General features: G+C 44.8%; 1 protein-coding gene and 1 long non-coding RNA gene across 2 annotated transcripts in view; one reads left to right on the top strand and one right to left on the bottom strand.

Moving 5' to 3' along the window:
- LOC133091027 (uncharacterized) overlaps positions 1–21,253 on the top strand; it is a 62,911-nt gene extending 41,658 nt beyond the window's left edge. The window contains exons 5-8 of the long non-coding RNA XR_009700842.1: positions 10,527–10,673; positions 14,491–14,545; positions 19,924–19,989; positions 21,142–21,253. This is a non-coding gene — a long non-coding RNA (uncharacterized LOC133091027). The remainder of the gene's footprint in view (positions 1–10,526; positions 10,674–14,490; positions 14,546–19,923; positions 19,990–21,141) is intronic.
- ABLIM3 (actin binding LIM protein family member 3) overlaps positions 1–26,152 on the bottom strand; it is a 145,935-nt gene that overhangs the window by 2,413 nt on the left and 117,370 nt on the right. Inside the window, exons 14-21 of the mRNA XM_061189828.1 lie at positions 24,886–25,020; positions 23,243–23,307; positions 9,431–9,578; positions 8,162–8,191; positions 7,552–7,610; positions 5,847–5,907; positions 5,137–5,144; positions 4,518–4,598 (exon numbers count right to left, since the gene is read on the bottom strand). Of these exons, the coding sequence (XP_061045811.1) occupies positions 4,518–4,598; positions 5,137–5,144; positions 5,847–5,907; positions 7,552–7,610; positions 8,162–8,191; positions 9,431–9,578; positions 23,243–23,307; positions 24,886–25,020 (587 nt within the window). The remainder of the gene's footprint in view (positions 1–4,517; positions 4,599–5,136; positions 5,145–5,846; positions 5,908–7,551; positions 7,611–8,161; positions 8,192–9,430; positions 9,579–23,242; positions 23,308–24,885; positions 25,021–26,152) is intronic.

The raw sequence follows: 26,152 nt of genomic DNA, 5'->3' as shown, positions 1-26,152 counted from the left end.
CCCCTTTCTGCAATCCCTGCTCCATGCATTGTGTCCAGGAGTGTGTATGGATTAATGTTATCGCCCTTTGCTTTGGAAGAAAAAGGAGGCATGCCCAAGATTTTAGGGCGTATTTCCTCTTACTAATTAGTTTACAAATGATCTGGAAGGTTGTTCCTTAGGCCAATGAAAAAAAGTTACTGTCCAGATTTCTCCACACCCCCCTCCCTGAAATGTCCTTTCATCTCTTTCTTATTTGAAAACAAGTATGCCATATAATGAAACATTGTTCTGCATGCCTTGGCAGGTTTTTTAACCCCTTTCTGCCTGCCCTCTCTCCTGCCCCTTCCCATCAGCCTTGAAAGTTGATACATTAGCCTAAGCTTTTAGAGTTAGAAATACATGGCACTTAAAATGTGGCAAAATGTGAAAAATTGGTACATTTAGGTGAAGGGTAGATGGATACTCATTTTACAATTCTTGCAACTTTTCTGGAGGTCTGAAATTTTATTTTTCAAAATAAAATTTACAATTATGTTTAAAGATAGAAATAGATGGCATATATCCTGCCTGTAAACTTCCTGCATTCACTTGCTGTTGGTAGCAATTATATTAGCTAATTGAGTATTGAAGGAGATTGAATGAGAATCATGTATACAGCCATGTAACAATTAGACAATTCTCTGGCCTATTGTCCCTGTGAATTAATGTTTTTGCCACATTTCCAGAACTTTAGGTAAAAGTAACTTTGATACTTTTGTTAGATATCATTGGCTGCCGATGACTCTGAGTTGATTTTTTAGTACTTAATATTTAACACTACCACCAATTCTTGTATTGCATTTATATTATGCTCAGTAGTTCATAAATGTACATTCACCCTCATTTTTCTCCTTTAATTCTTCTGACCTGATTTTCTTCTGAAAACCAGGAATTATTTCTACCCAACTGAAAGATGAGAAAAGCAAAAGTCAGAGAATTAAAATGACTTGCCCAAGAGGGAGGGAGGGGAGGAGACTAGGTAAATAGCAGAGCTGAGACCAAAGTCCAGGGCTTCTGATTCCAAATGCAGTGTACTCTCACTGCCCCTCTTGGTCAATCCCATTAAGAATTTCATAAATATGTCTTTCTTTTATGAAAAATTTCAAAAATACACAAAAGAGAAAAAATAGCACAATGCACACCCATGCCCATCATCCAGATTCAAAGAGTTTTACCACATTTGCTTCATCTGTTTCCTTTGCTGAAGTGTCTTAAAGCAAACCTTAGACACTGTCTGTTCACTCCTACATACAGCAGTTTGCATCTCAAAACATACTGGGTATTTTCTTACATAATCACAACAGCATGGGCAAGGAAAAAATGACAATAATTCCACAGAATTACCTAATACCTGACTACAATAAAATTCCCCTAATTGTCTCAAAGTGTTTTTTTATAGTTGGTTTGTTTGAATAAGGATTCAAACAGCATCCACACATCACATTTGGTTGTTAGACTCCACCAGTCTAGACAGTGCCCCTCTTCTTTTGTTCATGCTATTGACTCGCCCAAATCTGTTTTACTTTCACTTGAGTGCTGAAAAATATGTGGATATGAGAGCATTCTCCGCTCCTTCCATAGTAAAGACTGAGGGGAACTGTCTCATTTGTTCTTTTTGTTGTTGTTGTTGTTAGAGAGTGATGGTTACTATTGATTCTCTAGCTGGCTTTCTCCACTGTGTTTAAAAATCTTTTTTTTTTTTTTTTTTAAATAAGACTCAATATAAAGGAATGGCAGACTAAACTACTCAAGTAAACACTGTAGGACACACTGAAGGAGTCTGAGGCTTTTCTTCTCTCCTCCTGTTAAGGGCCACGTGGAGCCTCTTTTCTCCTCTGAGTTCTCAGAGCACACAATGGCAGCCCTGTCCATTTGACATTCACCGCAGATTTTAAAGCATAAAGGTTAAGTGCATGGGCTTTACAGCCAGGCAGATATGAGTGTGTGACCTTGGACATGGTAACCTCACTGAGCCTCAATGTCCTCTTCTGAGAGTGGCAGCATCGCAGTACCTACCTCACGGATATTGTGAGGGTGACTGAGATGATGTGGGTCACGTGCTTGGCACAGTGGCTGGCAGTTAGTCACTGGCACTCTCATTAGTGCAGTGATCTCTTCATGTGTCTGTCACATAGCATGGCCTGGTCTCCGTTTCCTTTGATTTCATCTCCTCCTCATCCTCTCTTCTGGGCTCATGTGGCCCCAGCCACACTCACCTCCTGCCGTCCTCCAGCACACCAGACTCACTCCTGCGTCAGGGCCTTGGCAGCGGCTGTTCCCTTGGCCCAGAATGCTCTTCCTTCCTATATAAGCATGGCTAACTCCCTCACCTACTTGAAGTCTTTGCTCAGATGTCATGTTTTCAATGAGATCTACTCTGACCACCCTATTGAAAACTGCAACTCACCCCTCCAACTCCCAATCCCCCCCTCACTCTGTTCTCCTCTTACCCTTTCCCTCAGCCCGGTTACCTCCCAACATACTATATCCTTTATTTATTACTTGTGTCATTTACTGTCTGTCTCCTCACATGAGAACGCCAGCTCCAAGAGGGCAGGGGTCCTTGTTTTGTTTACTGATATGTTGTAGGCACCTAGAACAGTACCTGGTGTATATAATAGGTTTCAATAAATATTTATTGAGTGAACAAGTATCTATACTCTGAGCCCCTTGAGGAGAGAGTCAGGGGTTTCCTTCTTCCGTGCCCTGCCTGAACTGCTGCAGACGGCTAGGGCAGTGTCTCTAGCCCAGTGGTCTCAGCTCAGGCTATATATTAGACATCCCTGGGAGCCTCTGAAACATACTGATGCCTGAGCTCCTTCCCCAGATTGTGATTTAATTGGACTCAGATGGGGCCCTGTATTGGTATTTTAAAAAAGCTCCCTAAGTGATTCTGATGCTTAGAGAAGGTTGCGTTTTCCTGGTCTGAGCTTCTGGATGTCCTGGAGGATGTAGGAGAGCAGTTGGTCCTCCATTACGAACCAGGTTCGTGAACATTTCCATCCCTAAGTGCTGGCTCCAGTGAGCTGCCGTGGGAGCTGTCCCCTTCAGCACCGGCAGACACTCGCTGCTAGACAGTGAAAGGAAGCCCTTGTTATAAATGTGGGGAGAATCATCTGCTTCCTTCCCTGCTACCCCAGCATGCTAGAGCTGAAAGGACTCACAGAGCTTCCTGGCCCACTCACATCCCCCTCCTACGGCTCCAACCCTCTACTCTGGGCAAATTCATCAGCCATCAGGTCAGGAGTGGTCCCAAGAAGTGCTGAGCCTCCTCTCTTACAAGCCTGCATTCAATTCCACAGACATCTCCTGGCACCTCCCCTAGTCAGGCCCTGTGGTAGATGACAGACAATATGTCAGGCAGAGGTAATGGATGGCTTGCTGATCTGATACAAAGGAGAAAGAGAGGTATTGGATCTGTGCTCTGGACGCAGGGCTGGGGAGGCTGGAGGAAGAGGTTAGCGCCACATCCTGAAGAAGGCTTGGGGGAGGCTTTGGGGCACAGGCATCACTAGAATGGGGCCCTGATGAGTGAGGAGGCTGGCAAGATGGAAAGGGTGTTCCAGGGAGAGGCAGGGAGAGGCACTGGGGTGAAAAGGGCAGCGTGTGCTCCTGGAACTAATGTAACCAGGGACCAGGACTCCATGCCAAGTGGACCGGATGGCTTGAGAGCGCAGTGCCACGGTCAGGCCACGTCTGCGCCTTATTGATGCTGTTCCCACTGCTCATGTTGCTCTCCTGCCTCTCCATCCATCTAAACCTGCCCACCTCCAAAGTCCATCCAAACGCTTCCTCTTCCTGGAAGCCTGTGTCACCCCACCCAGCCTTAGTGGTCTTCTCTGAGTAACAGCAATGAAACACTTAGGAAGAATTTTCTACTCAGTACACTGCCAGATTCTGTGTGAAGGGCTCTATGTGTATTGTCTCATGTATGTCATTTGGCAACCTGAGGGAAGCATGACAATCACCCCATTTTACAGAGGAGAAAACTACGGTTTGGAGAGGTTGTCATGTGGCCAAGCTGTCCAGTTAGGCATGGCAGCATTAGGGTTGGAACCTAGGGAGTCCTGCTTGAGACTTGCTTATATGTTTACCCTCTGCGCAGAGCTGTCCCCCACCCTTCCCCGTCACAGGCACTGGTTTTCTATACAATCCTGCACAACACCAGTGCTGCGTTTCTTCTTATCGGACAGACTGCAGGCTCTTGGAGGGCAGGAACCAAATCTAGCTCTTCTCTTTTGTCTGCAGCAGCATCAGCCCCAGTTGGAGACATGCTGTAGCTGTGCACCACAGATGCTAACTGAATTGAGGAGGCTGCACGGAACAGCAAGGAACAGTCTTGGGCTAAGGAAACCAGGTTGGAGTCTCTGCTTTTTTAACCAGCTGTGTGACCTTTACGCCATTCATTCTGCCTGCTCCTCCCAAGCTGGGTTAGGCCAGGCAATTTCTGGAATCACTTCAAACCCAAAGGCTCCTGCTCAGTTTTCTATACATACCTCTAAACGCGTCCGATCCACATCCTTGGGCAGTCGGTTTCTCCCTCTTGTGGTCACCAGGAGCAGTTCATAAGGGTAGATCTAAGAAGAGAGGAGGGGGGATATTTGTAGGTTGGGTTAGGGTGGCGGGCTTGTCCCTTCAGACATATTTTGTGTCTGGCTGGGGCTCCCTCCTCTGTCCAGAAAGAGCCAGAGATTAAAGTCTGGAGGAAGGGCTGAGTATGTCCTCTTTGGGGTTTCCAGGCAGCCTCAAGGCACCTTCTCCCAAAAGGCAAGGCCCTGGAGTCCTTGAATACTGCCAGGGATGAGCTTGGTTGCATTTGGCCTTAGTGTGAGCACGAGGGCTCCTGAGTGTAAATGTCTCGTATCTGTGATTGGCAAGCCTCTAGAGAGTCTACGAGGCCCAGGGGAACTGTCTGCTTTCAGGAGGCAAGAGATGTAGGGCAGGATTCAGGGAAACTGGGCCAAGGAGGGACTGGAAATGCTAGTCTTGAGAGGACCCTTGGGGTTATTTATCGATGTTCCCTTCCCTGCATAGACAGTGCTGTCATCTTCCTGCTGGTCCCCAGCGTAGCAACATGCAGGGTCCCGGAGACCCCCAGGGTCTGTGTATCTTTACCTTGTACTCTGTAGAGAGAAAAGAGACACACACAGAGTAGAAACCATCAGTCTTTGCTTTGCATCACTACACTGGCCTCTGTCATAGAGACCCTGTCCTTATTGAATTCATCCCAAATCAAGGCTGGTTTGAACACAATGCAGAAAGGGGTTGGGCTGATCCAGAGATAGGTTTTTAGGGGGAAAATGACTTTTGAGACATTTAGAATAGAAATAAGAAGAGTCTGGGACCATGAAGCACATGGGTGAGATCCTTCATCTTCTAGGGGGAATCCTCCAGGGTTTGATGTGGGCCTGCCTTCCTGCCTGAGCCTGCTTGTAGGAGCTGGAAGAGGCTGGTGGGAGAGCATCACGGGAAGAGAGCATGAGGCTCATGGAATTTTTTCTGGGAACAATGTGCATTTGGCTCTGAGTATTTCCCTCCACCCAGGGCTGGCAGGCAACTCTAGCTCAGCAGTACTGGGAGAATAGCAAGCACTCTGTGATGGCTCTGGGAATCCAGATGGGACAGATGGCCTGGAGATCACCCAAGGCCCGGGACTTGAGAGGATGAGAGAAGAGCAGGGGAAAAGAGAGGGAATGGGAAGTGAAAGGGAACTCGGGGTTTGCACAGAGCCCAGCGTGGGACCAGAATCGTTTGTCAAACGGGCTATTATGAGCAGTGCATTATAATGAGGTCCCTGTGAAGTCCCAGGAGAGGCCGGCACTCACCTCGCATGCCCCAGTTGACAGCGTTCATGCTGTCGTAATGGAATAGGTCTGCGCTGGGTGTCTGCAGGGGAGACAGAACCAGGGCTGGCCTGAGGCAGGCTCACCTCTGCCTCCCTGAAGTACTCACCCATCTCCAGAAAATGCACTGGGGCTGGTGGGACACGGGGCCCTCTCAGAAGCCTCGGTCTCAAGGTGGAGTGATTTACTTCACTGCCATATGCCTAGTGCCTAGGCCTGGCACATAGTAGGCACTCAGTAAATATTCATTTATTAGTGAATTACAGCTCATGCTTTCTTTCATTACTCAAATATCATTTTCTCTCTGAGATCTGCCCTGACAACTCTATCTAAAATTGCAAATCGCCCCTTCCCCAACTCCTAACCTCCCTCATCCTGCTCAATTTCCCCCTTTTTTTCCATAGCACTTACTACTTTCTACATTGTGTATAAGGTGACTTGTGTACTATTTACTACTTGCTTTCTATTTCTCCCTATAAGAATATAAGCTCCAAGGGCAGGGGTCTTTGTTTTGTTCGGTCACTGAGGTATTCTAAGCACTCAGAGCAGTGCCTGGCATACATAAAAGGCTTCCAATAAACATCTATCTGTTCATGAACAAATGTCTAGGCTTTGGGCGTGTTGAGGACAGGGTCTGTCTCTTTCCCGCTTGGAGCGGGTGGGGCCCCAACACCAGCTGTGGCTCTACTATGGACCTCTGATCCCTTTTGTGTGCTTAACCCTAAAATTGTCTCTTAACAAGTCTACCACTTCTGTCCCTCTGCAGTCTCTTCTCTACACAGGAGGGATCCCATTAAAAATCTGAGTTGGATGGTGCAGCACACCTACCGGAACCCTTCTGAGTCCTTATCAGCACACAGGGCCCTAATGACATCTCCGTCTGGCTTCATCTCCACGCTCACTCCATCCCAGCCACGCATCCTCCCCACCCAGGGACTCTGACACTGTGCTTCCCTCTATTAGGGTGGCTCTTGTTGGTCTTGGAGAGGTGAGGTCCCTCCCTGCACTCAGGCCTTTGTTTAAATTCACTCTCTGACCTTCTCTCTCTTTGCCTCCTTGCTTTGTCTTCCATCTGAGCACTTATGACTGCTGACTTCAAGTCACTTAGTAGGTGCTCAGTAAATAAATGTCTATCTCAGTGTCCTTGCCCTTTCCCCCATCACTTGTCTAGTCACAGAGCCTCTCCTTTTGCCAACAAGATGTATTTTTCATCCCCTTTTTAGTCCTTAAACCACCTCACAGCTTCCATGAAGGTTTTACGCTGCAGGACATCTAAGAGCTCAGAAGGCTCCAAGCCACAACGGGTGAGTGGAACCCAGCAGTCAGGTGTGGGCTGTCAGGGGCAGCTGGCCCAGGCTCGAATCCTGGCTCAGCACTTACTAGGAATGAGAGCTCAAGCAGGTCACTGAGCCCCTCTGTGCCCCCATCTTCATCCGCAAGATAGAGTTATTAAAAATAGTAACTACCTTGCAGGGTTATAATGAGTGAGTGCTTGTAAAGTGCTCAGCATGGAGTAATTGTGCCATAAATACTAGGTGCTCCCAGCCCCTCTCACAGGGGCTCTTCTGTTAATGCACCTCTAGCCCCAAGGCCTCTGTCCAGGTTTCACCCATAAGTCATCACTCCTGAGCTAACACAGGAATTGTGAACCTCTTGGGGATAATGTCCCTGGAACAGCCTCTCTTACCCTGTGCAGCCCGTTTCTTCTGTAGGCAGGCAGGGAGGCAGATTTGGAGATGAGGGGGTCTGAAAAGAAGGAGCCAAGACAATTACCAGGAGCCCCAAGCCAGGGTTTCCTCTCCCTGAGGTCATCTGGCTGCAAATGGCCAATGTTACTCATGGGAAGGGGGACAGACAGGGACCACCAGCTCCTTCCACTGCTCTCCAGGCTTACAACTAACAATCTTAGGGGTGCCTCACCCTGGCAGAATTCTAGGCCCACCCCAGGTACCCACTCACAGAGTCTTCTGGTGTTAACCTGCACACATCTATCCTCCTATGATGGACCCATGTGTCCTGGAATTGGAGTCGAGCTGGAGCTCAGACAGGCAGGCTCCCACGTGGGTGGAAGAGGTGTGTGCTCTTTCTTTCTCTCTGAGAGCTGCTGGGCATGGCAACACTGGTTCCAGAACCAAAGACCCACTATCTGACAAACACATGGGGTGGACTACTTCAGATGGGGACTGTGCTGGGATATCCACGTTGTATGGTCATCACAACTAAGGGGGACCTGCCGCTGACTCAGCTCTGGCCCTCACAGAACATGATGGGCTGAAGGAAGGGCAGGCAGAACATACCGCTGTCAGCCAGGTAGTGGGACCGAGGGGCTGCAAGAGAGGGAAGCCAGAGATCAGCATTCATGGAGACAGACAGAAATGGCTCCCATACCTGGGCCACCCTGGCCGGCGGGGAGGAGGGCCCTCCTTCAGTACCTCCTTTCCCACTGGTCAGTTTCTAACTGTTGCACCTGCACCCTATTCTCCCTCCCCCACCCAGCTTGTAGCCCAGCACCTGGCACAGTGCAGGTGCTCTGTGATATCTGTTGCACAAATGCCATTGAATGGAGCTGAATTTTGAGGAGCACTGGTGCAGTGTACAGAGCCAGGGGTTGAAAACAGTGCCTCTCAGTGGTGAAACAGGGAAACGGCCCATCAGTTCATCCTGGCTTGGCCATTAATAGATACCCAATTTCAGATAAGTAAATCATGCTTTGTTTTCTTATCTGTAAAATGGGAGGGATAGTGTCTCCTTTATAGGGTTATTGTGAAGAATATAGGACATAATATAGTAAGGTGCTTAGCACAGTGCCTGACAGATACAAACCCCCAATAAAACTGGCTTTATCATCACCACCACCACCACCACTGTCATCTTTGAGCTCACCTAGAATCAAGGTGCAGTACAGCAAAGAGGGAAAAGCTTATGGCCTTGAAGTCTCTCTATGCTGGGCCTGATCCTGGCTCAGTCACTTACTGGCTTTCTGACCTTGGGCAAGAGGGTTAACCTCAGGTCTCTCATCTATAAAGTGGGTGATAATAATCCCTCTACATTGTGGGTCTTTGTGAGGACCAAGGGTGATAATGTATCTATAAATGTCCAGCACACAGGATTGTAATAAATGGTACCTTTTATTATCCATCAAGTATTGACCTGAGATAGGACTTCCTGGCAGGACTGAATCCCGCAGGGGTAAGTAAGAGAGGAGGCAGGAAGAGGATGTGTGAGTCTAGGAACAGGGAGGAGCTTACAGTGAAAGACTCTCAGGGCAAAGTGCTTGAACCAAGCCTCTGCTTATATACCTCCAGCGATGGGAGGCTTGCTACCTTAAGAGGCATCCCCTTTTATCTTCAGACTATTAGAAGAGTTTTTTCTTTACATGGAAACTGATTGGAAGTCATGGCTTCAGATGATCCAAAGAAGCAGAAGTGACAGCTCAGGACAGAGCATGGTCTTATTTAGTCTGTATTCTAGACCCTGGTGAGGCCATAAAAGGTTAGATTCACTAACGGAAGAACTGATGGGGAAGAAAGTGCCCCCACCCCGGCAGGTTACAGGGCAGTGCTTACAGCCATTTAGGGACATATCATAGCCAGCTGTGTGCAGGGCCTCTCGGCTGCTGGTGGAGCTCCGGGGTGGGGTCCAGGGATCCGCGTAGGAACTGGACCGGGCCTTCATCTCTTCCTTCAGAATTAGTCGGCCAATTCCACTCTGGAGCTGGGGGTGGGGGAGGAACAAGATGAAGTTAGACGGAAGCAAAGAACACTGAGATGGAACAGGCTTAGGAAAGGCTGAGGGACCAGATTCTCTATAGTGAACCTCTGGCATTTTTTGCCTTTTCAGTGTCCCTCTTTCCTTGCAGCACCCATATTTTCCTTTGTGGGACTTCATTTCTCTTCCACAAGTAGTCCTGTGGTCAGGGTGGGGCTCTGGTGGTACGTACCGGAGCCCATATACAATATGTGGGCTTTTGTGTGTGGCTTCTTTCACTAAGCATAATGTTTTCAAGGTTCATACACATTGTAGCATGTATTAGCACTTCATTCCTTTTTATAGGTGAATAATAGTCTGTCATATGGATATGCCACATTTTGTTTATTCATTTGTGAGTTGATGGACATTTGAGCTGCTTCCATCTTTCGGCTCTTGTGAGTAGTACTGCTAGGAACCTGTGTGTACACGTATTCGTTTGAGTACCAGTTTTCAGTTCTTCTGGGTATATACCTAGGAGTGGAACTGATGGGTCTGTGAACAAAGAATGTCACCTAACGGATCAGTAAACAAAGGATGTTGTAGCCATCCAGCCAACAACCTCTGCAGCCACCACCAAGGGTATACCCTGAGAGGATTCAGAATGGAGTAAAACAGGATACTGGCCCTAGATAGTTAAGGTGCATATCAAAGGAATGATTTCAATGCATCTTCCCATACACAGAAAAGGGCTAAATTCATTAACGTGAGATGTCTGTTTTTTTCTTTAATTAGAATCTTTTGACGTTTGACTATCTGCTTTGTTTTGTTTTGTTTGTTTTTGCAAAAATTCCTTTATATCCTGGTTCCTCCCTTACCTCTTCAGAACTGTCCCTCAGAAGTATCTGAGAGGCTGTCTCCCGGGCTTAGGTCCTTAGTATGTCTGCTGAATAAAACATAATTCTCAACTTATAGGTTATGCAGTCAACAGTTTTGACAGCTACAAAGGGACCCAGGGCAGACTTTTCTCCTTTGCCTGAACTCTTCAAGGATCCAGAGCCTAGGTACCAGCAGAGGATTCTTGGGCCCATCTGCCACCTCAGAGAGTCCAGATGAATTTGGGTGAGTCTCTCCTGATTCTCAGATCTCCTGTTATTATTGGCTGACGATCCTAAGTTTTATTCAGTGATGTTAAACTCCTCACTGGAAAAGTAGTAGGTTATCCTTGAAACTTAGTTTCAAGAAGAGGTACCTGGGTTATGCTCAGTTGAAAGACACTGGGAAGATTTTTTGCCCAGTTTAGACACTGAGCTGGTTATCCTCAGTTGAAAGACTGGGAAGACTTTGCTCAGTTGAAAGACACTGAGTAAGGTTGGACTGGGTAATTAGGTGGAAGACTGGCCTGTCGTTTTTCCTTGAATTGGCTACTTTAATAGAGTTTGTCAAAATAAAAGTGAAGATATCTCATGAGAGCTTTCAGCTCAGAAGGAACATCACCTCCTGGCTGGCAACAGCTTCCTCAGGCAACTGAGAAACTTGTGGGAGTGGTAGAGGCAGGTCCTCATACTGTGCAGCTGTCTCTATAGGGAAACCCACTCTTTTTAATTAAAAACTTGCCTGCCAGGGACATGCATAAGGGCTGGCCACTCCATAATCCGAGTACCCATGGTAGTTGTAGGCTACTGAAGGGAGAAACCAAGACTCATAAGAGGGCTAAAATGAATCTAGGGTAAAATCTAGAGGAGTTAAGCTCACAACAGCACATTGGCTCACCACACGATCATCACTAGCGATTTTATCTCCACAAACTGACTCTGGAATGGGGAACAAAGCTTTCAAAACAAACAAAAAAAAGGAACGACAGATTGCCAGCTTCTAACTAACCCCCCAGCCAGATATATGTACAACACGTATACTTACAAGTACTTACTTAATTGGGAATTAAAGGAAATCTCGCCCTGAAAATGACTAAGATGGGGCTCTTCTATTGCATACACAGTTAAGTTAGAGAAAGCCTGCTTGATAAAACATCTTTTCAGAATTCTGACCTTAAAGAAACAAAAGCCCTTCTAGGGGGAACTTGCATTTCTCTCCCTGTGTCTTTGAGATGTAAATGTTCTACCTGATTTTCTTAGGCATTTTGTGTGTGTGTATGTGTATATGTCTCTTTCTGTGTTTTGAGTACTTGGTCTTTGCCACCTGGAAGGTACACATATGGTATACAACTCGGCAGCCAACCGAATAGACTGGGATTCTGAGCAGTCTTTTGTCTGACTGTGCCAACTCTCAGGGGCTTTTGCCATCTTAACCTTCGTTGCATTGGCCTGTGTAATGAAGGCCTTTACTTTCTTAGGCTATTTTGGGGAGTAAACTTTCTAGATCTTGTGAAGGCTACATCTTCACACTGTGTTGTGGGGACTTCTCTGGTGTCTTATTGGTTTGCATCAGTAAGATACATCTTGTTAATGTCCAGATGATGGATCCTTTATATTGGAGAAACTTCTAAATTGGTAAATTTTAAGAGCTGTGTTACTGGTACTTATAAAAAAAAAACTTAGAAGGTGGAAAACATATATATGGTTAACCTAAGAACTCCCTTAACTGAAAACAACAAGAACAAAAAACTGGTTTGGGAAGCCTTGTTTGTGGTATCTGCTTCCCCTCAGTGAGTCTTACAGATGCTAATAAAAACATTAGGATAATTAATGTTAATTAGGTTGATTAACAGGGAAGTAAACTGAAGAGAAAGTTTAGAGACTTCTTCCCAAAAAGGTGGAAATTTTAAAGGGACTTATCTCAAAAGGATAAAGAAATCTTTAGATGATTATTTAAAAATGGGATAAATAAAACAGATGTTAATGGGATTAAAACAAAGGTTTGATACAACACCATGTAAGGTTGGATGGAACAAAGGGGCCCCCTATAGGTCCCCAACATTAAAGGGCCCCAAACAAGTCCACTCTATTTACCCCACTTAAAAAATATATATACTTAGGGACTTCCCTGGTGGTCCAGTGGGTAAGACTCCGTGTTCCCAATGCAGGGGGCCCAGGTTCTATCCCTGGTTGGGGAACTAGATCCCACATGCATGCCACAACTAAGAGTCCGTGTGCTGCAACTAAGAAGCCCACATGCCACAACTAAAACCCAGCGCAGGCAAAATAAATAAATAAATATTTTAAAATATACATATATATTTAAATGGCTGGAAGTAAATTACACTGAGATACCTGGCCAACAATTACTTGGGGCAACAGTTAGGCCGATTAATCAAGTAAAAAATTGACAAAAGGGTCTGAGTCCCTTGGCTCAACCCCTCACTGGGGACCCCAGAGCCTTTTATTAAAAATAGATAAAAGAGTCAGAGGATAAAAAGAAAGGAAAGCTTCTAGGACTCCTTGAAAGACCAAGGCTTGATGATTGGGTCCTAATGGAAGATAAAGGTAAAGGTATAAAAGTTGATAGAATTGAGATGAAAGTTTATAAAAATTGGTATACCTAAACGGGCTTTATATAAGATGGTTATTTCTCTTTTGTTTAATTATATTGTGTGATATACATGTTTCACTGGGGAATGCTTCATAAGACAGGGCGTATGAATCTGCCCCTCAGGAAATATTATTAAACATACAAAAGGAAACCAGTAGGGTTACCTGAGCCTGTATAATATAATGTAAAAACTGGGAGCAATATTCAGGGGCTAATAAAAATAATAATAGAGATTTTGCTCTGGGTCTCACCTGTGCACTCAGAAAAAGGACCTTTGTTGAATGCCTTATGCAAGCTTTTGAAAGCATGATAAATTAAACCCTAAAATTCTAGAACATAGAACTCTTGAATTTTGGCTTAGTCAGAAATCTTCTCACTGATATAAAACAAATTAAACAAAGTACAGTTGGGCAAATCAATCTTTTAATATCATTTAGGCAGCAGACCAGTTTTTTTGAGAATTAAAAGCAACTGTCTTTGTTTTGCAAATCTCTACAAATAAGAAATGTAAATACAGCTCACATTGATCTGAGACTGAGCCTAATTAGCTCAATCAGGTAAAACCTGAAACCAAGGAGGAAAAAAAAAAGCAAAAAAGTCCTTTTAAACTCAAACTGCTGGAAAGGCTCCCTCACCCCAAATCTAATTCATAGCCTCCTTAAGGGTTTATCAAGGATAAATACAAATCTTATAAGTCTTTTCCACAAATAGCAAAGCCTCAGTCATCTGAGCAAGCAAATTTAACTTATTCCAACTGTTATTTATAAACTAGTAAGTTTATACTGTAATACCTGATTCATACCTAAGTTTTTAAGGTGAAGCTATGAGATCTCTAGTTAGGTCTGTTTATATGTCTGTGTACACATTATACATATGAGATGTCTCTACCTCTGGAAAATACTATCAAAATTAAATTTATAAAAGAGTTCCATTTAATTGACTTAAAAGTAAGTACTTACAAATTAAATACTTCTAAACATAAAAGAAACTGCCCAGGATGAATTTCAGGTTCATGTATCTAGGAAATATTCAATATTAAATTAATATCTGGTATTAAAGCTAGCTTCAGCTTGCCGGTTTAATCAGTCAATACAGACATATCTTACTTGGTACACCTTCAGTGTACCAAGGTTCACTGAAGGTTGATAAGTTCATGTTATTTCTGTTTCAGAGTTTGTCAGCAAAAATATTAACTTGGTATGATGATATTTTCATAAATTATAAAGGAAAATAAGAGTTTTCAGGTGAACCCTTTAGGAATAATTATGCTTTGGGTATATTGATTTAAAACAGTTTCTCCAGATTTTTGGTAACTTAAAACTTTAGAGTTTTTCCTATTTATTTTTAATTTAATTTTTATTTTATATTGGAGTATGTGATTTACAATGTTGTGTTAGTTTCAAGTATACAACTAAATGATTCAGTTATACATACATCTGTTCTTTTTCAGATTCTTTTCCCGAGAGGTTATTATAGAATATTGAGTAGATTCCCTGTGCTATACAGTAGGTCGTTTTTGATTATGTTTTATATAGAATAGTGTGTATATGTTAATCCCAAACTCCTCATTTATCCCTCCCCCCCCACCCCCCCACGTTTCCCCTTTGGTAACCTAAGTTTATTTTCAAAGGCTGTGAGTCTGTTTCTCTTTGGTAAATAAGTTCATTTGTATCATTTTTTGGGGTTCCACATGTAAGTGATATCATATGATATTTGTATTTCTGTCTGACTTACTTCACTTAGTATAATTATCTCTAGGTCCATCCATGTTGCTGCAAATGGCATTATTACATTTTTTTATGGCTAATATTCCATTGTAGATATGTACCACATCTTCATTATCCATTCCTATGTAGATGGACATTTAGGTTGCTTCCATGTCTTGCGTATCATAAATAGTGCTGCAATGAAGATTGGGGTGCATGTATCTTTTCGAATTATGGTTTTCCCTGTATATATACCCAGGAGTGGGATTGCTGGATCATATGGTAGTTCTATTTTTAGTTTTTTAAGGAACCTCCATACTGTTCTCCATAACAGTTGTACCAATTTACATTCCCACCAACAGTGTACGAGGGTTCCCTTTTCTCCACATCCTCTCCAGCATTTATTGTTTGTAGACTTTTTGATGATGGCCATTCTGACTGGTGTGAGGTGATACCTCATGGTGGTTTTGATTTGCATTTCTCTGATAATTAGTGATGTTGAGCATCTTTTCATGTGCTTTTTGGCATCTGTATGTCTTCTTTGGAGAAATGTATATTTAGATCTTCTGCCCATATTTTGATTGCATTGTTTGTTTTTTTTGATATAGAGCTGCATGAGCTGTTTGTATATTTTGGAGATTAATCCCTTGTCAGCCACTTGGTTTGCAAATATTTTCTTCCATTGTGTGGGTTGTCTTTTCATTTTGTTTATGGTTTCCTTTGCTGTGCAAAAGCTTTTAAGTTTAATTAGGTTCCACTTGTTTATTTTTGTTTTCATGTTCATTACTCCATGTGTTTGTGTTTTTTACAGGATTTTTTCCTGTAATTGGTTTCTAGTCTTATAGTGTTGTAGTCAGAAAAGATGCTTGATATGATTTCAATTTTCTTAAATTTGCTGAGGCTTGATTTCTGGCCCAGGATATGATCTATCCTGGAGAATGTTCCATGTGCACTTGAGAAGAATGTATACTCTGCTGCTTTCAGATGGAATGTTCTATAAATATCAATTAAGTCCATCTGGTCTAATGTGTCATTTAAGGCCATGTTTCCTTACTGATTTTCTGTCTGGATGAGCTGTCCATTGATGTAAGTGGAGTGTTAAAATCCCTATTATTTTGTTACTGTCAATTTCTCCTTTTATGCCTGTTAGCATTTGCCTTATATATTGAAGTGCTCCTATGTTGGGTGCATATATATTTTCAGTTATTATATCTTCCTCTTGGATTGATTCATTGATCATTATGTAGCATACTTCTTTGTCTCTTGCAACAGTCTTTATTTTAAAGTCTATTTCGTCTAATATGAGTATCACGACTTCAGCTTTCTTTTGATTTCTATTTGTATGGAATACCTTTTTCCATCCCCTCACTTTCAGTCTGTATGTGTCCTGAGGGCTGAAGTGGGTCTCTTGTAGACATATATATATGGGTCTTGTTTTTGTATCAGTTCAGCCAGCCTATGTCTTTTGGCTGGAGCATTTAATCCATTTACATTTAAAGTAACTACCGACATGTATGCTCTTACTGCCATTTTGTTAATTGTTTTGGTTTTTTTTTTTTTTAACATCTTTATTGGAGTATAATTTCTTTACAATGGTGTGTTAGTTTCTGCTTTATACCAAAGTGAATCAGCTATACATATACATATATCCCCATATCTCCTCCCTCTTGCGTCTCCCTCCCACCCTCCCTATCCCACCCCTCTAGGTGGTCACAAAGCACTGAGCTGATCTATCTGTGCTATGCGGCTGCTTTTGGGTTTGTTTTTGTAGGTCTTTTTTCTTCCCTTCCTCTTTTGTTCTCTTTTGTGATTTGATGACTCTCTTTAGTGTTGTGTTTGGATTCCTTTTCCATTTTTGTTTGTATAGCTATTGTAGATTTTTGGTTTGCAGTTCCCATGAGATTTTTTTTTTTTTAAAGGAATTCCTTTATTTTTATTATTTATTTATTTATTTTTGGCTGTGTTGCGTCTTCGTTTCTGTGCGAGGGCTTTCTCTAGTTGTGGCAAGCGGGGGCCACTCTTCATCACGGTGCGTGGGCCTCTCAGTGTCACGGCCTCTCTTGTTGCAGAGCACAAGCTCCAGACGCGTAGGCTCAGTAGTTGTGGCTCACGGGCCTAGTTGCTCCGCGGCATGTGGGATCTTCCCAGACCAGGGCTCAAACCCGTGTCCCCTGCATTGGCAGGCAGATTCTCAGCCACTGCGCCACCAGGGAAGCCCTCCCATGAGGTTTTGATATAGCAGTCTATATACATATACAAGATTTTTTAAGTGGCTGGTCTCTTAATTTGAAATGAATTTCCAATATCCTGCAATTGTACTCTCCTCGAGATTGCTGGTTTTGATATCATATTTGTGTGTGGCTGATTTCCTACCTTTAGTGCATGTTTGCCTTTGTTGGTGAGTTTTCCCATTCATAAGTTGCTTGTTTCTAGTTGTGGCCTTTTCTTTTCTGCCTAGAGAAGTTCCTTTAGCATTTGTTGTAAAGCTGGTTTCATGGTGCTGAATTCTCTTAGCTTTTGCTTCTCTGTAAAGCTTTTGATTTCTCCATCAAATCTGAATGGGAGCCTTGCTGGGTAGCGTAATCTTGGTTATAGGTTTTCCCCTTTCATCACTTTAAATATATCATGCCACTCCTTTCTGGCCTGCAGAGTTTCTGCTGAAAAATCAGCAGTTAACCTTATGGGGATTCCCTTGTATGTTATTTGTTGCTTTTCCCTTGTTGTTTTTTCTATTTTCTCTTTGTCTTTAACTTTTGTCAGTTTGATTAATATGTGTCTTGGCGTGTTCCTCCTTGAGTTTATCCTGTATGGGACTCTCTGCACTTCCTGGACTTCATTGAGTGTTTCCTTTCCCATGTTAGGGAAGTTTTCAGTGATAATCTCTTCCAATATTTTCTCAGGCACTTTCTCTCTCTCTTTCCCTTCTGGGACCCCTATAATGCGAATGTTCGTGCATTTAATGTTGTCCCAGAGGTGTCTGAGGCTATCCTCATTTCTTTTCATTCTTTTTTCTTTATTCTGTTCCACGGCAATGATTTCGACCACTCTCTCTTCCACTTATTCATTCTTCTGCCTCGTTTATTCTGCTACTGATTCCTTCTTGTGTGTTTTTCATTTCAGTTATTGTATTGTTCATCTCTGTTTCTTTGTTCTTTAGATCTTCTAGCTCTTTTTTAAACATTTCTTGTATTCTCAGTCTGTGCCTCCATTCTTTTTCTGAGATCTTGGATCATCTTTACTATCATTACTCTGAATTCTTTTTCAGGTAGATTGCCTATCTCCACTTCACTTTGTTGTTCTTCTGGGTTTTTATCTGTTCCTTTGTCTGGAACATATTTCTCTGCCGTCTCATTTTTTTCTAAATTTCTGTGTTTATAGTCTCCTTTCCACATGCTGCAGGATTGTATTTCCTCTTGCTTCTGGTGTCTGCCCCCTGGTGGGTGAGGTTGATCCAGGGGCTTGTGCAGGCTTCCTGGTGGGAGGGACTGGTGCCTGCCCACTGGTGGGTAGATGTGGGTCTTGTCTCTCTGGTGGGCAGGGCCATGTCAAGGCGTATGTTTAGAGGTGGCTGTGAGCTCAGTACAACTTTAGGCAGCCTGTCTGTTGATTGGTGGGGCTGTGTCCCCTGCCCTGCTCGTTGTTTGGCCTGAGGTGTTCCAGCACTGGAGACTACAGGCTGTTGGGTGGGGCCAGGTCTCGGTGCCAAAATTGCACCCTCCCTGAGAACTCATGCCAATCAATATTGCCTGGGGCCTTTGCCGCCAGTGTCCTTGCCCCCACAGTGAGCCACAGCTGACCTCCACCTTCCCTGGAGACCCTCCAAGATCCGCAAGTAGGTCTAGTCCAGGCTCCTGTGGAGTCACTGCTTTGTGCTGGGTCCCTCCAAGAGTGGAATCTGTTTCCCCTCATCTGTGGAGCTCCTGCACTCAAGAACTGCTGGCCTTCAAAGCCAAATGCTCTGGGGGCTTCTCCTCCCGATGCCAGACCCTCAGGGTGGGGACCCTGACGTTGGGCTCAGAACTCTCACTCTTGTGGGAGAACCTCTGCAATACAATTATTTTCCAGTCTGTGGGTCACCCACCCAGCAGGCATGGGATTTGATTATATCGAAAAAGTGCCCCTCCTACCATCTCATTGTGGCCTCTTCTTTCTCTTTGGGTGTAAAATACCTTTTCTGGTAGGTTCCAGTCTTTTTTGTCAGTGGTTGTTCAGCAGTCAGTTGTGATTTTGGTGTTTTTGTGAGATGAGGTGAGCTCAAGTCCTTCTACTCCACCATCTTGTCCGGAATCGAGGTGCTTTTAGTTTGGATGCTTTCTGCCTCTTTCCTTAGTGTGTGCTGGCCATTATTCCTTTCAAATGGTGTGTGGATGTGTGGCGGCCTGTGCACACTCCTGGTATGGCAGGAGCAGCAATCGGCGCCTACTCGTGGGTCTCCCAGCAGCGGCAGTGGCCCGTGTGCCCCCAGGCCAGTAGGGGCAGAGACTGTTGTCTGCTCCCGTGTCTCTTAGCAGCAGCGGTGGCCCACGCACTCCCGGGACAGCAGGGACAGCGACTGGAGCTTGCTCACGGCCTGTGCGTGCTCCCCGGACATTGGGTGGAGTGATTGGTACCTGCTCGTGGGTCTCTTAAATGGTGGCGGTGGCCCACATACTCCCGAAATAGCAGGGACAGTGCTTGGTGGCTGCTTGCGGGTCTCGTATTTGCGGTGGTGGCCCGCATACTCCTGCGACAGCAGGGACAGCACTTGGCACCTGATCACGGTTCTCTTATTGGTGGCGGCTGCCCGTGCCTGCCTCTGGAGCCCATGATGGCAGTGGTGGCTCGCGCCTGCCCCTGGAGCTCACGTAGGTGGTGTCCTGTTGCCTGAGAATGTACGCACAGGGAAAGAATCTCCTATGGTGGTCCCACCCCTCTCCTTGCATGCCCCCCAACAATGGTACCTTGCCTCTGTGGCGGGCCCAGGCTTCTTCCTAGTGCACCCTCAGTTGCCACACTCCACCCTCTTCAGGCTGTCTCCGCATAGCCAATCCTGGCCCTCTCCCTGAGTCTGACTTCCAAAGCCCAGGCTTCAGCACCCAGCCCCTGCCCATGCGGGTGGACGAGGGTCTCAGGCTGGGGAGCACAGGGCGGCAGTACTGACCATCTGTGCAGGTCACTATCCGTTTTGCCTTCCACAGACTGGTTGCTGCACTCTCCTCTGAGGCTCTGAAGCTCCCCCTCTGTCCAGGCTGATCTCCCCACAGGTGAGCAAACCTCCCAGGATGTGGGAACCTTTCCTCTTTCACAGCTCCCTCCCTGGGGCGCAGGTCCTGTCCTGATTCCTTTCTGTCTTTCTTTTTCTTTTGTCTTATCTGGTTATGTGGAGGTTTTCTTGCCCTTTCAGAAGTCTGAGGCCAGTGTTTAGATTCTGTGTGCAAGTTGTTCCACTTGTAGATGTATTTTTGATGTATCTGTGGGAAGAGGTGAGCTCCATGTCCTGTTCCTCTGCCATCCTGATTCCTCAGCCCTTGCTAAATTAATTTAAGTAATGGGAATCCACTGACTATCCAGGTCACTTCAAATAAGATAAAATACTCAAACATTATTTGCTAAACAGGTCTAAATTTACCTACTTTTGTCTCCTTACAAGAAGGAAACTAAAGATGTTTGGGTTTACTAGACACATCTCTTGTACCACATTGAGGAAAGAAATTATGCTATGAGAAGATGTATGTTTCTAGAGGTTAAGTGATATGCCAATCAGGAATGCTGGTATGACAAACAGTTCACAATTACTTGCTACTTGTCAGTTTTCATTAGAGATTAACGTTTTTAAGGGTTAAAATTATAATATGTAATTAAAGCTACTAAAGATAATAAGGGAAACATTTCAGTATGCAAGGAAAGTAGGGTGTGTTTTTTTTCAGCAAAAGAAGGTATGAAGAATGGAAGTGCATTTTGTTAAGTGGAAAGAATGATTTTGTCCTAGAGCTGGTTGTTTCTGGATGGAAAAATAAGGGACAGACTAACAAGAATAGAGAAAGTTGTGGAAGGTTTGTAAAAAGGGAGCCCTGAAAAGGACTTTTGTATGTAGTCAGGCTGGGATTGGATTAAATTTAATTAGGTAAGTGGTTATTACTATTAAAAGTAGGCTGGTGCAAGACTGGATTTGGTTCCTCTCTCTGTTAAGAGAACAAAGTTATCTTGAAATACTGCTTTTGAAAACAGATTATGTGAGATTCTTTTTCTGTAAGTCATCTGTATTTGTTTTTGAAATCTTCTGTCACTTTAAGTGAATAAGTATTGTTTCACAGTGACCTATTATCCTATTTGACCAAGTGTTTTGAAACCTTTTTGATATTTTTGACAAAACTTCCCAAATAACAAATTCTAACTGAAGTTCTTTTGACTTCCAGCTAACTCTGGGATGCTTCAAAGAAACCCTGCGACATCTCAGAAAGAAATGTTAAACTAATTAGGCTTACTTGAGAAGCACTGTCAAGTGATTGGAGATAAACCTTCTTAGGTTATATTGTATGGGTAAATGTCATTAATATAGATATTCCAAAATTTATACGGAATTCCTAAAAATCTGGTATGTCCTGGTATAAGGTTATCAGTCATAATTCTAGGTGTTATCTTAGGATGTTATATGTCACAGAAATATCCAAGTTTCTTGTCAATTACATTATAATCAATCAGATCTTTAACCATGCCATTCCATTTTAAGTCCTGTTGTTTATACACAATCATTGTTTTACTCTGATGCTTTTATATATGAAGATCTTAGTGAAGATTCATAAAAAGGACTTTTGATAAATACAAGTTTCTGGTAACTTTTAGATCTTACTACTGAACTGGGTAAGAAATTAAAAAACACTAATGGAAAACCTGACAACTTCATCTAGATGAACAGGAATTAATTACATGGACTGAATGAATTGATCTATATGACTTATAATTTTATGACTTTTTCCTGAAATATACTGGTTTTTAATCTCTGTTTTCCAGAAAACCTTTCCTCTTACGCTAACTATGACCTTCAACAAGTTGATAAAGTATACCTTTGTAAACGAAGACGAAACATTTGTCTTTTTCTCTCTACCTGATCCCTCCAGAATTTGGCTTCTCTAGCTGGCTCCCCTGTGGACTTGATGGCTTATTTTGACCAGATTACAACTAGTTATACTAATCACTGTTCTAGTTTGTTCTCTCTTGGCATTTTCAAATTATTTATGCCTTGTGCCTCTCTCTGCTGCACTATCAGTTTATTAATATTACTAGCTGTATTACTTATATCCTGTCTGTTTTATGAGATTATTATCTCTTACATTACCAAAGTGTAACCAAGCCTCCAGCAAAATTAATGACGTCTCGAGTTAGTTGATCATATATATAACTCTACATAGAATAATTGTAATAGTGCAATTCTAGATCTGGGAAGAAGCAACAAGGGAAAACATTTCCTGGATCACAGCAGACTAATAAGACAGTTGATCCAGAGAATTTTAGATTATCAACAGGGTCTGGTCCAAAACAAATCAGCACATTGAGTGGCCTGTCAACAGAATCTTCGCCTGATCCAGGGATGAGCCTTCCTAGCCCTGAGGGACAAAATTGGTCATGAAATGCCTCCCAAACATTGGTTGAATTTATGGCCAAGAGGAAGCACTGTGAGCAAAGAATGTCACCTGCCGTATCAGTAAACAAGCCATCAAGCCATCAAGCCGTCAACCTCTGCAGCCACCACCAATGGTGCAGCCTGAGGGGATTCAGGATGGAGAAAAACAGGATACTGGCCCTAGACAGTTAAGGTGCATATTAAAGGAATGATTTCAATGAGCCAAGGGCCTTGCATCTTCCCATACATAGAAAAGCACTAAATTCATGAACTGTAGATGTCTGTTTTTTCATTAATTAGCAGCAATCTTGTGATGTTTGACTTCCTGATTTTATTTTTGCAAAAACTCCTACATATTCCTGGCTCCTCCCTTACCTCTTTGGAACACTCTCTCAGAGCTATCTGAGAGGCTGTCTCCTGGGCTTAGGTCCTCGGTATGTCTGCTGAATAAAACATAATTCTCAACTTTTAGGTTGTGCGGTTTTTTGTTTTTTTTTTCAGTCGACAGTTTCTATGGTAGTTCTATGTGGTAACTTTTTGAGGGACCACAAACTCTTTCTCAGCAGCTGCACCACCTTCCATCCCCACCAGTGATGCACAAGTCACTGGCATCCACTGACCACAACATGAGAAGAACCTGCTTGAGCATGAGGCCAATGCAGAGGCAATCCAGCGTAAGAGCAGAGAGAGTGAATTTCCCTATGGCAATTTGTTTAGCAGCTGGATCAAGTTGTACCTGCAGCTAATCCTACCAGTTGACTTTTCAGTTATGCCAAGTTTTGCATTTCTCTTTTCTATCATGAGTGAGTTTGAATTTGGTTTCTGTCCCTCACAAATGAAAAAATCCTCAGTAACATACCATCTAAGCATCTCATTCAGTGGTGTGGCCTGCTTACCTTGTGCATGCTGCGGTCAAAATCGTCCTCCTCTCCTCCAGACGAGAACCTTCTGGCTCGGGGCACTGCCAAAAGACAGCTGGGATCAGCTCCCACCCATGCTCCCCACTCAGCCTGCTCAGGCGAGAGGGCATGGGGGGCAGTACAGCCTTGACAGGTGGGGGTTTCCTCTTGGCTCCACCACTTTCTAGCTGAGTGACCCCGCACAAGTGCACTTTGGTGAACTGCCTCCACCATGGGCCTCCCTATACTGAGATGGCCAGCATCCCTTCCCATTCTTGGGCTGGAAAGTGCAGGTGAAGCTGACTGCCCAGACAGATCTAATAAACCTCAACGTTGGGACTTTTCCTGCCGCTGGTAGAAGAAAAAGCCCTCTTTCTGCCAAGGATGGGAGGTAAGCCTGGACCTGCCAGAACTCGTCTTCCCATGATAAGGGCAGAATTAGCCTGAGACTGGAGCCACCCAACCCACAGGACAGGTCAAGTCCTGATGATGTTCATCTACCTCTAGATCCAGCTGTGCCTCAAAAACTTTCGGTCACATGACCCAGAAAATCCCTGTTTTGGCTTAAGCCTTTTGGAGGTGGTTTTTCTTTTTTTTTGTTTCTTTTTGTGTGTGTGTGTGTGATTGAGATAGTCTCATCTAAGATTCCCCCTCTCCCCCCATGCCTGTTGGGTCTGGTCCCTCTCGCCTGTGCAGCCTCTGGACACTGTCTCCCATGGGCACTGATCACGTCCACTGTGGGTTATAGTTGTGCTTGTGTCTTATCCCCTTTCTAAGTGGAGAATTCTTTGAGGGTGGCACAGGGTCATCTCTGAGCTCCCATGAAGCTTTGTTCAAAATGGACATTCATTACTAAAGGTATGTGTTGAATCAAAGTGGCACTTACTGACAACTCCTCCCCATACTTAAAAGAAACAGCCTGGGATGTCTGATTAGGTGGGATGGCACCTTGAGGACCATTAGGACCCCTTGCCAGGGTGCCTGTGAGAGACTTCCATCTCCCAACATCCTCCCTTTTCTGTTCTCCAAACCATTTTCCACCTACAGCCAAAGTGGTCTCTTAAAAACACAAATCTGATCATGTCACCACTTTTAACAACTTCCTCCTATTTTGGATAAAGACCAAAATCCTGACCTCAACCCACAAGGCCCTGTGGGATCTGGCCTCTCATCCCCCACCCCCGCCCCTCCCTCTCTGAGCTCAAGGTTGAGCTGACAGCCATTCCTTTGCTCCAGTGGAGCCTACCCTCCCATCTTGGGTCTTTGCAGGTGCATTTCTACACTCTGCTGGCTTACCTGCTCCTCACCCTTCCTGTGGTAGCTGAGGCTCTGCATCTGAGCAGCTTCTGTCATCTTCCAGACTGGACAGCATGCCCCTACCATCAGCTCTTCCACCTTCTGTACCTCACCTGCTATCCATCACCTCCCTCTCCAGTTGGGGCCGATGTCTCATACACAAGGGCAAGGACCTGATCTAGTTTGCTAGTATCTCCCTAGGGCACATGGCTGCCCTTAGTACCTGTTTGCTGAATGAATAAATGAACTATCGTGTGAAGGAGTGGGCAAGTGTCTGTGCTGGCCCTGTGTCCCTGGCGTAGGTGACGGGGCTCTGGTCCTGGCTCCCCTGTGAGGGGTGATACCTTTGGGGGACCCGTGGTAGGTCCAGTACTCAGACTCCGCAGCATAGTAGGGGTCTGGCGAGTAGGCTGGACTGTACTTGGAGGCCTGGCTGATGTCTTCACTTGTTTTGCTCTTGGTTGCTGTCGACAAATCACCTGCAAAGGACCCAAAGAGAGAGCTTCAGGGAGGCAGAATGTCCTAGAAGAGTGTCCTGGACACACTCTCCCTTGTCTCAGCCAGGCTCCAGCCCTGGGGAGTGAGGCCACGTCCCGGCCAGCGTCTGGGACACGGAGCATCGGAGCTGGAAAAGCACTGAGGCCAAGCCTCTCATTTTATGGTTGGGAATCTGAACACCTGAGAAGGGAAGGGTCTTGCTCAGACCACACAGCAAGTTAGACCAGAACTGGATCAGACGCCAGCTCAGGGCTCCTTCTACCAATTCCACAGACTCTCCTAAGTGAACACTAAGGCCGTGGCTCCTTTAAGTAAGATTAGACAGGTCCCAGGTGAGTCCTTGCCCTTACTACATTCCTCACCCTCTAGAAGCCAGCCTTGTTGTGGATTCGAGCCACATCTTGGGTGGGATCGCCAAGCAGGGCCTGCTGCATGTTGAGTCAGGTCACCTTTCTCCTCATACTGAAATGACAAATCCTGCTTGGGGGAGACTAGATGGCCTGAGGGAAGGAGCACTGGCCAGGGAGTCAGCAACGCTGGGTTCTGGTTCCAGTTCTGCCACTTAACTCAGCTGTAGCACTGGGCAAATCGTGTCCCTCTCCACCTCAGTTTCCTTGTCTGTATCAGAACTGGTCTGCTGGCTGAGGCGTCATCCAGCTCTAAGCTTCCCCCCTGAAGTCCACAACATGGGGGTGACCATCAAACCCACTGTAGGCACAAAACCTTCCAGGGCAATGACTATCACACCCAAGACTGGTGAGAAGCTGAAAAGGGCAGAGAGAGTGCTGGGGAAAGGAGATGGGGCCCCTGATCATTTCTCAGGAGGGAGAAGCTATAGGGACAAGCCCTAGGCTCTGTGGAGCCAGAGCAGCAGAGGGTCCTGGGATGGCTCTCAGCCAGCCAGCAGCACTTGTTCCCAAAGCTTGCAAATCCTCTTTGATGTGGGTCCTGTGCAGCCCCTCCCACTCCAGCCGTTCTCATTCAGCCCTTTCATCCACCCTCTTATCTGCACCATCCGCCTCCAGCCCAGACTCCTCCTGAGCCTGCTGTGGCGCTGCCCCTCAGGCCCACCTAGAAAATCCCACACAGTCCTGAGGGGCTTGGGACCTGGGG

This window comes from Eubalaena glacialis, chromosome 4 (genome assembly GCF_028564815.1).
Source record: "Eubalaena glacialis isolate mEubGla1 chromosome 4, mEubGla1.1.hap2.+ XY, whole genome shotgun sequence".
Lineage (NCBI taxonomy): Eukaryota > Metazoa > Chordata > Mammalia > Artiodactyla > Balaenidae > Eubalaena > Eubalaena glacialis.
The sequence above is the reverse complement of the archived record's forward strand: the minus strand, read 5'-3'. Positions and strand labels throughout refer to the sequence as shown.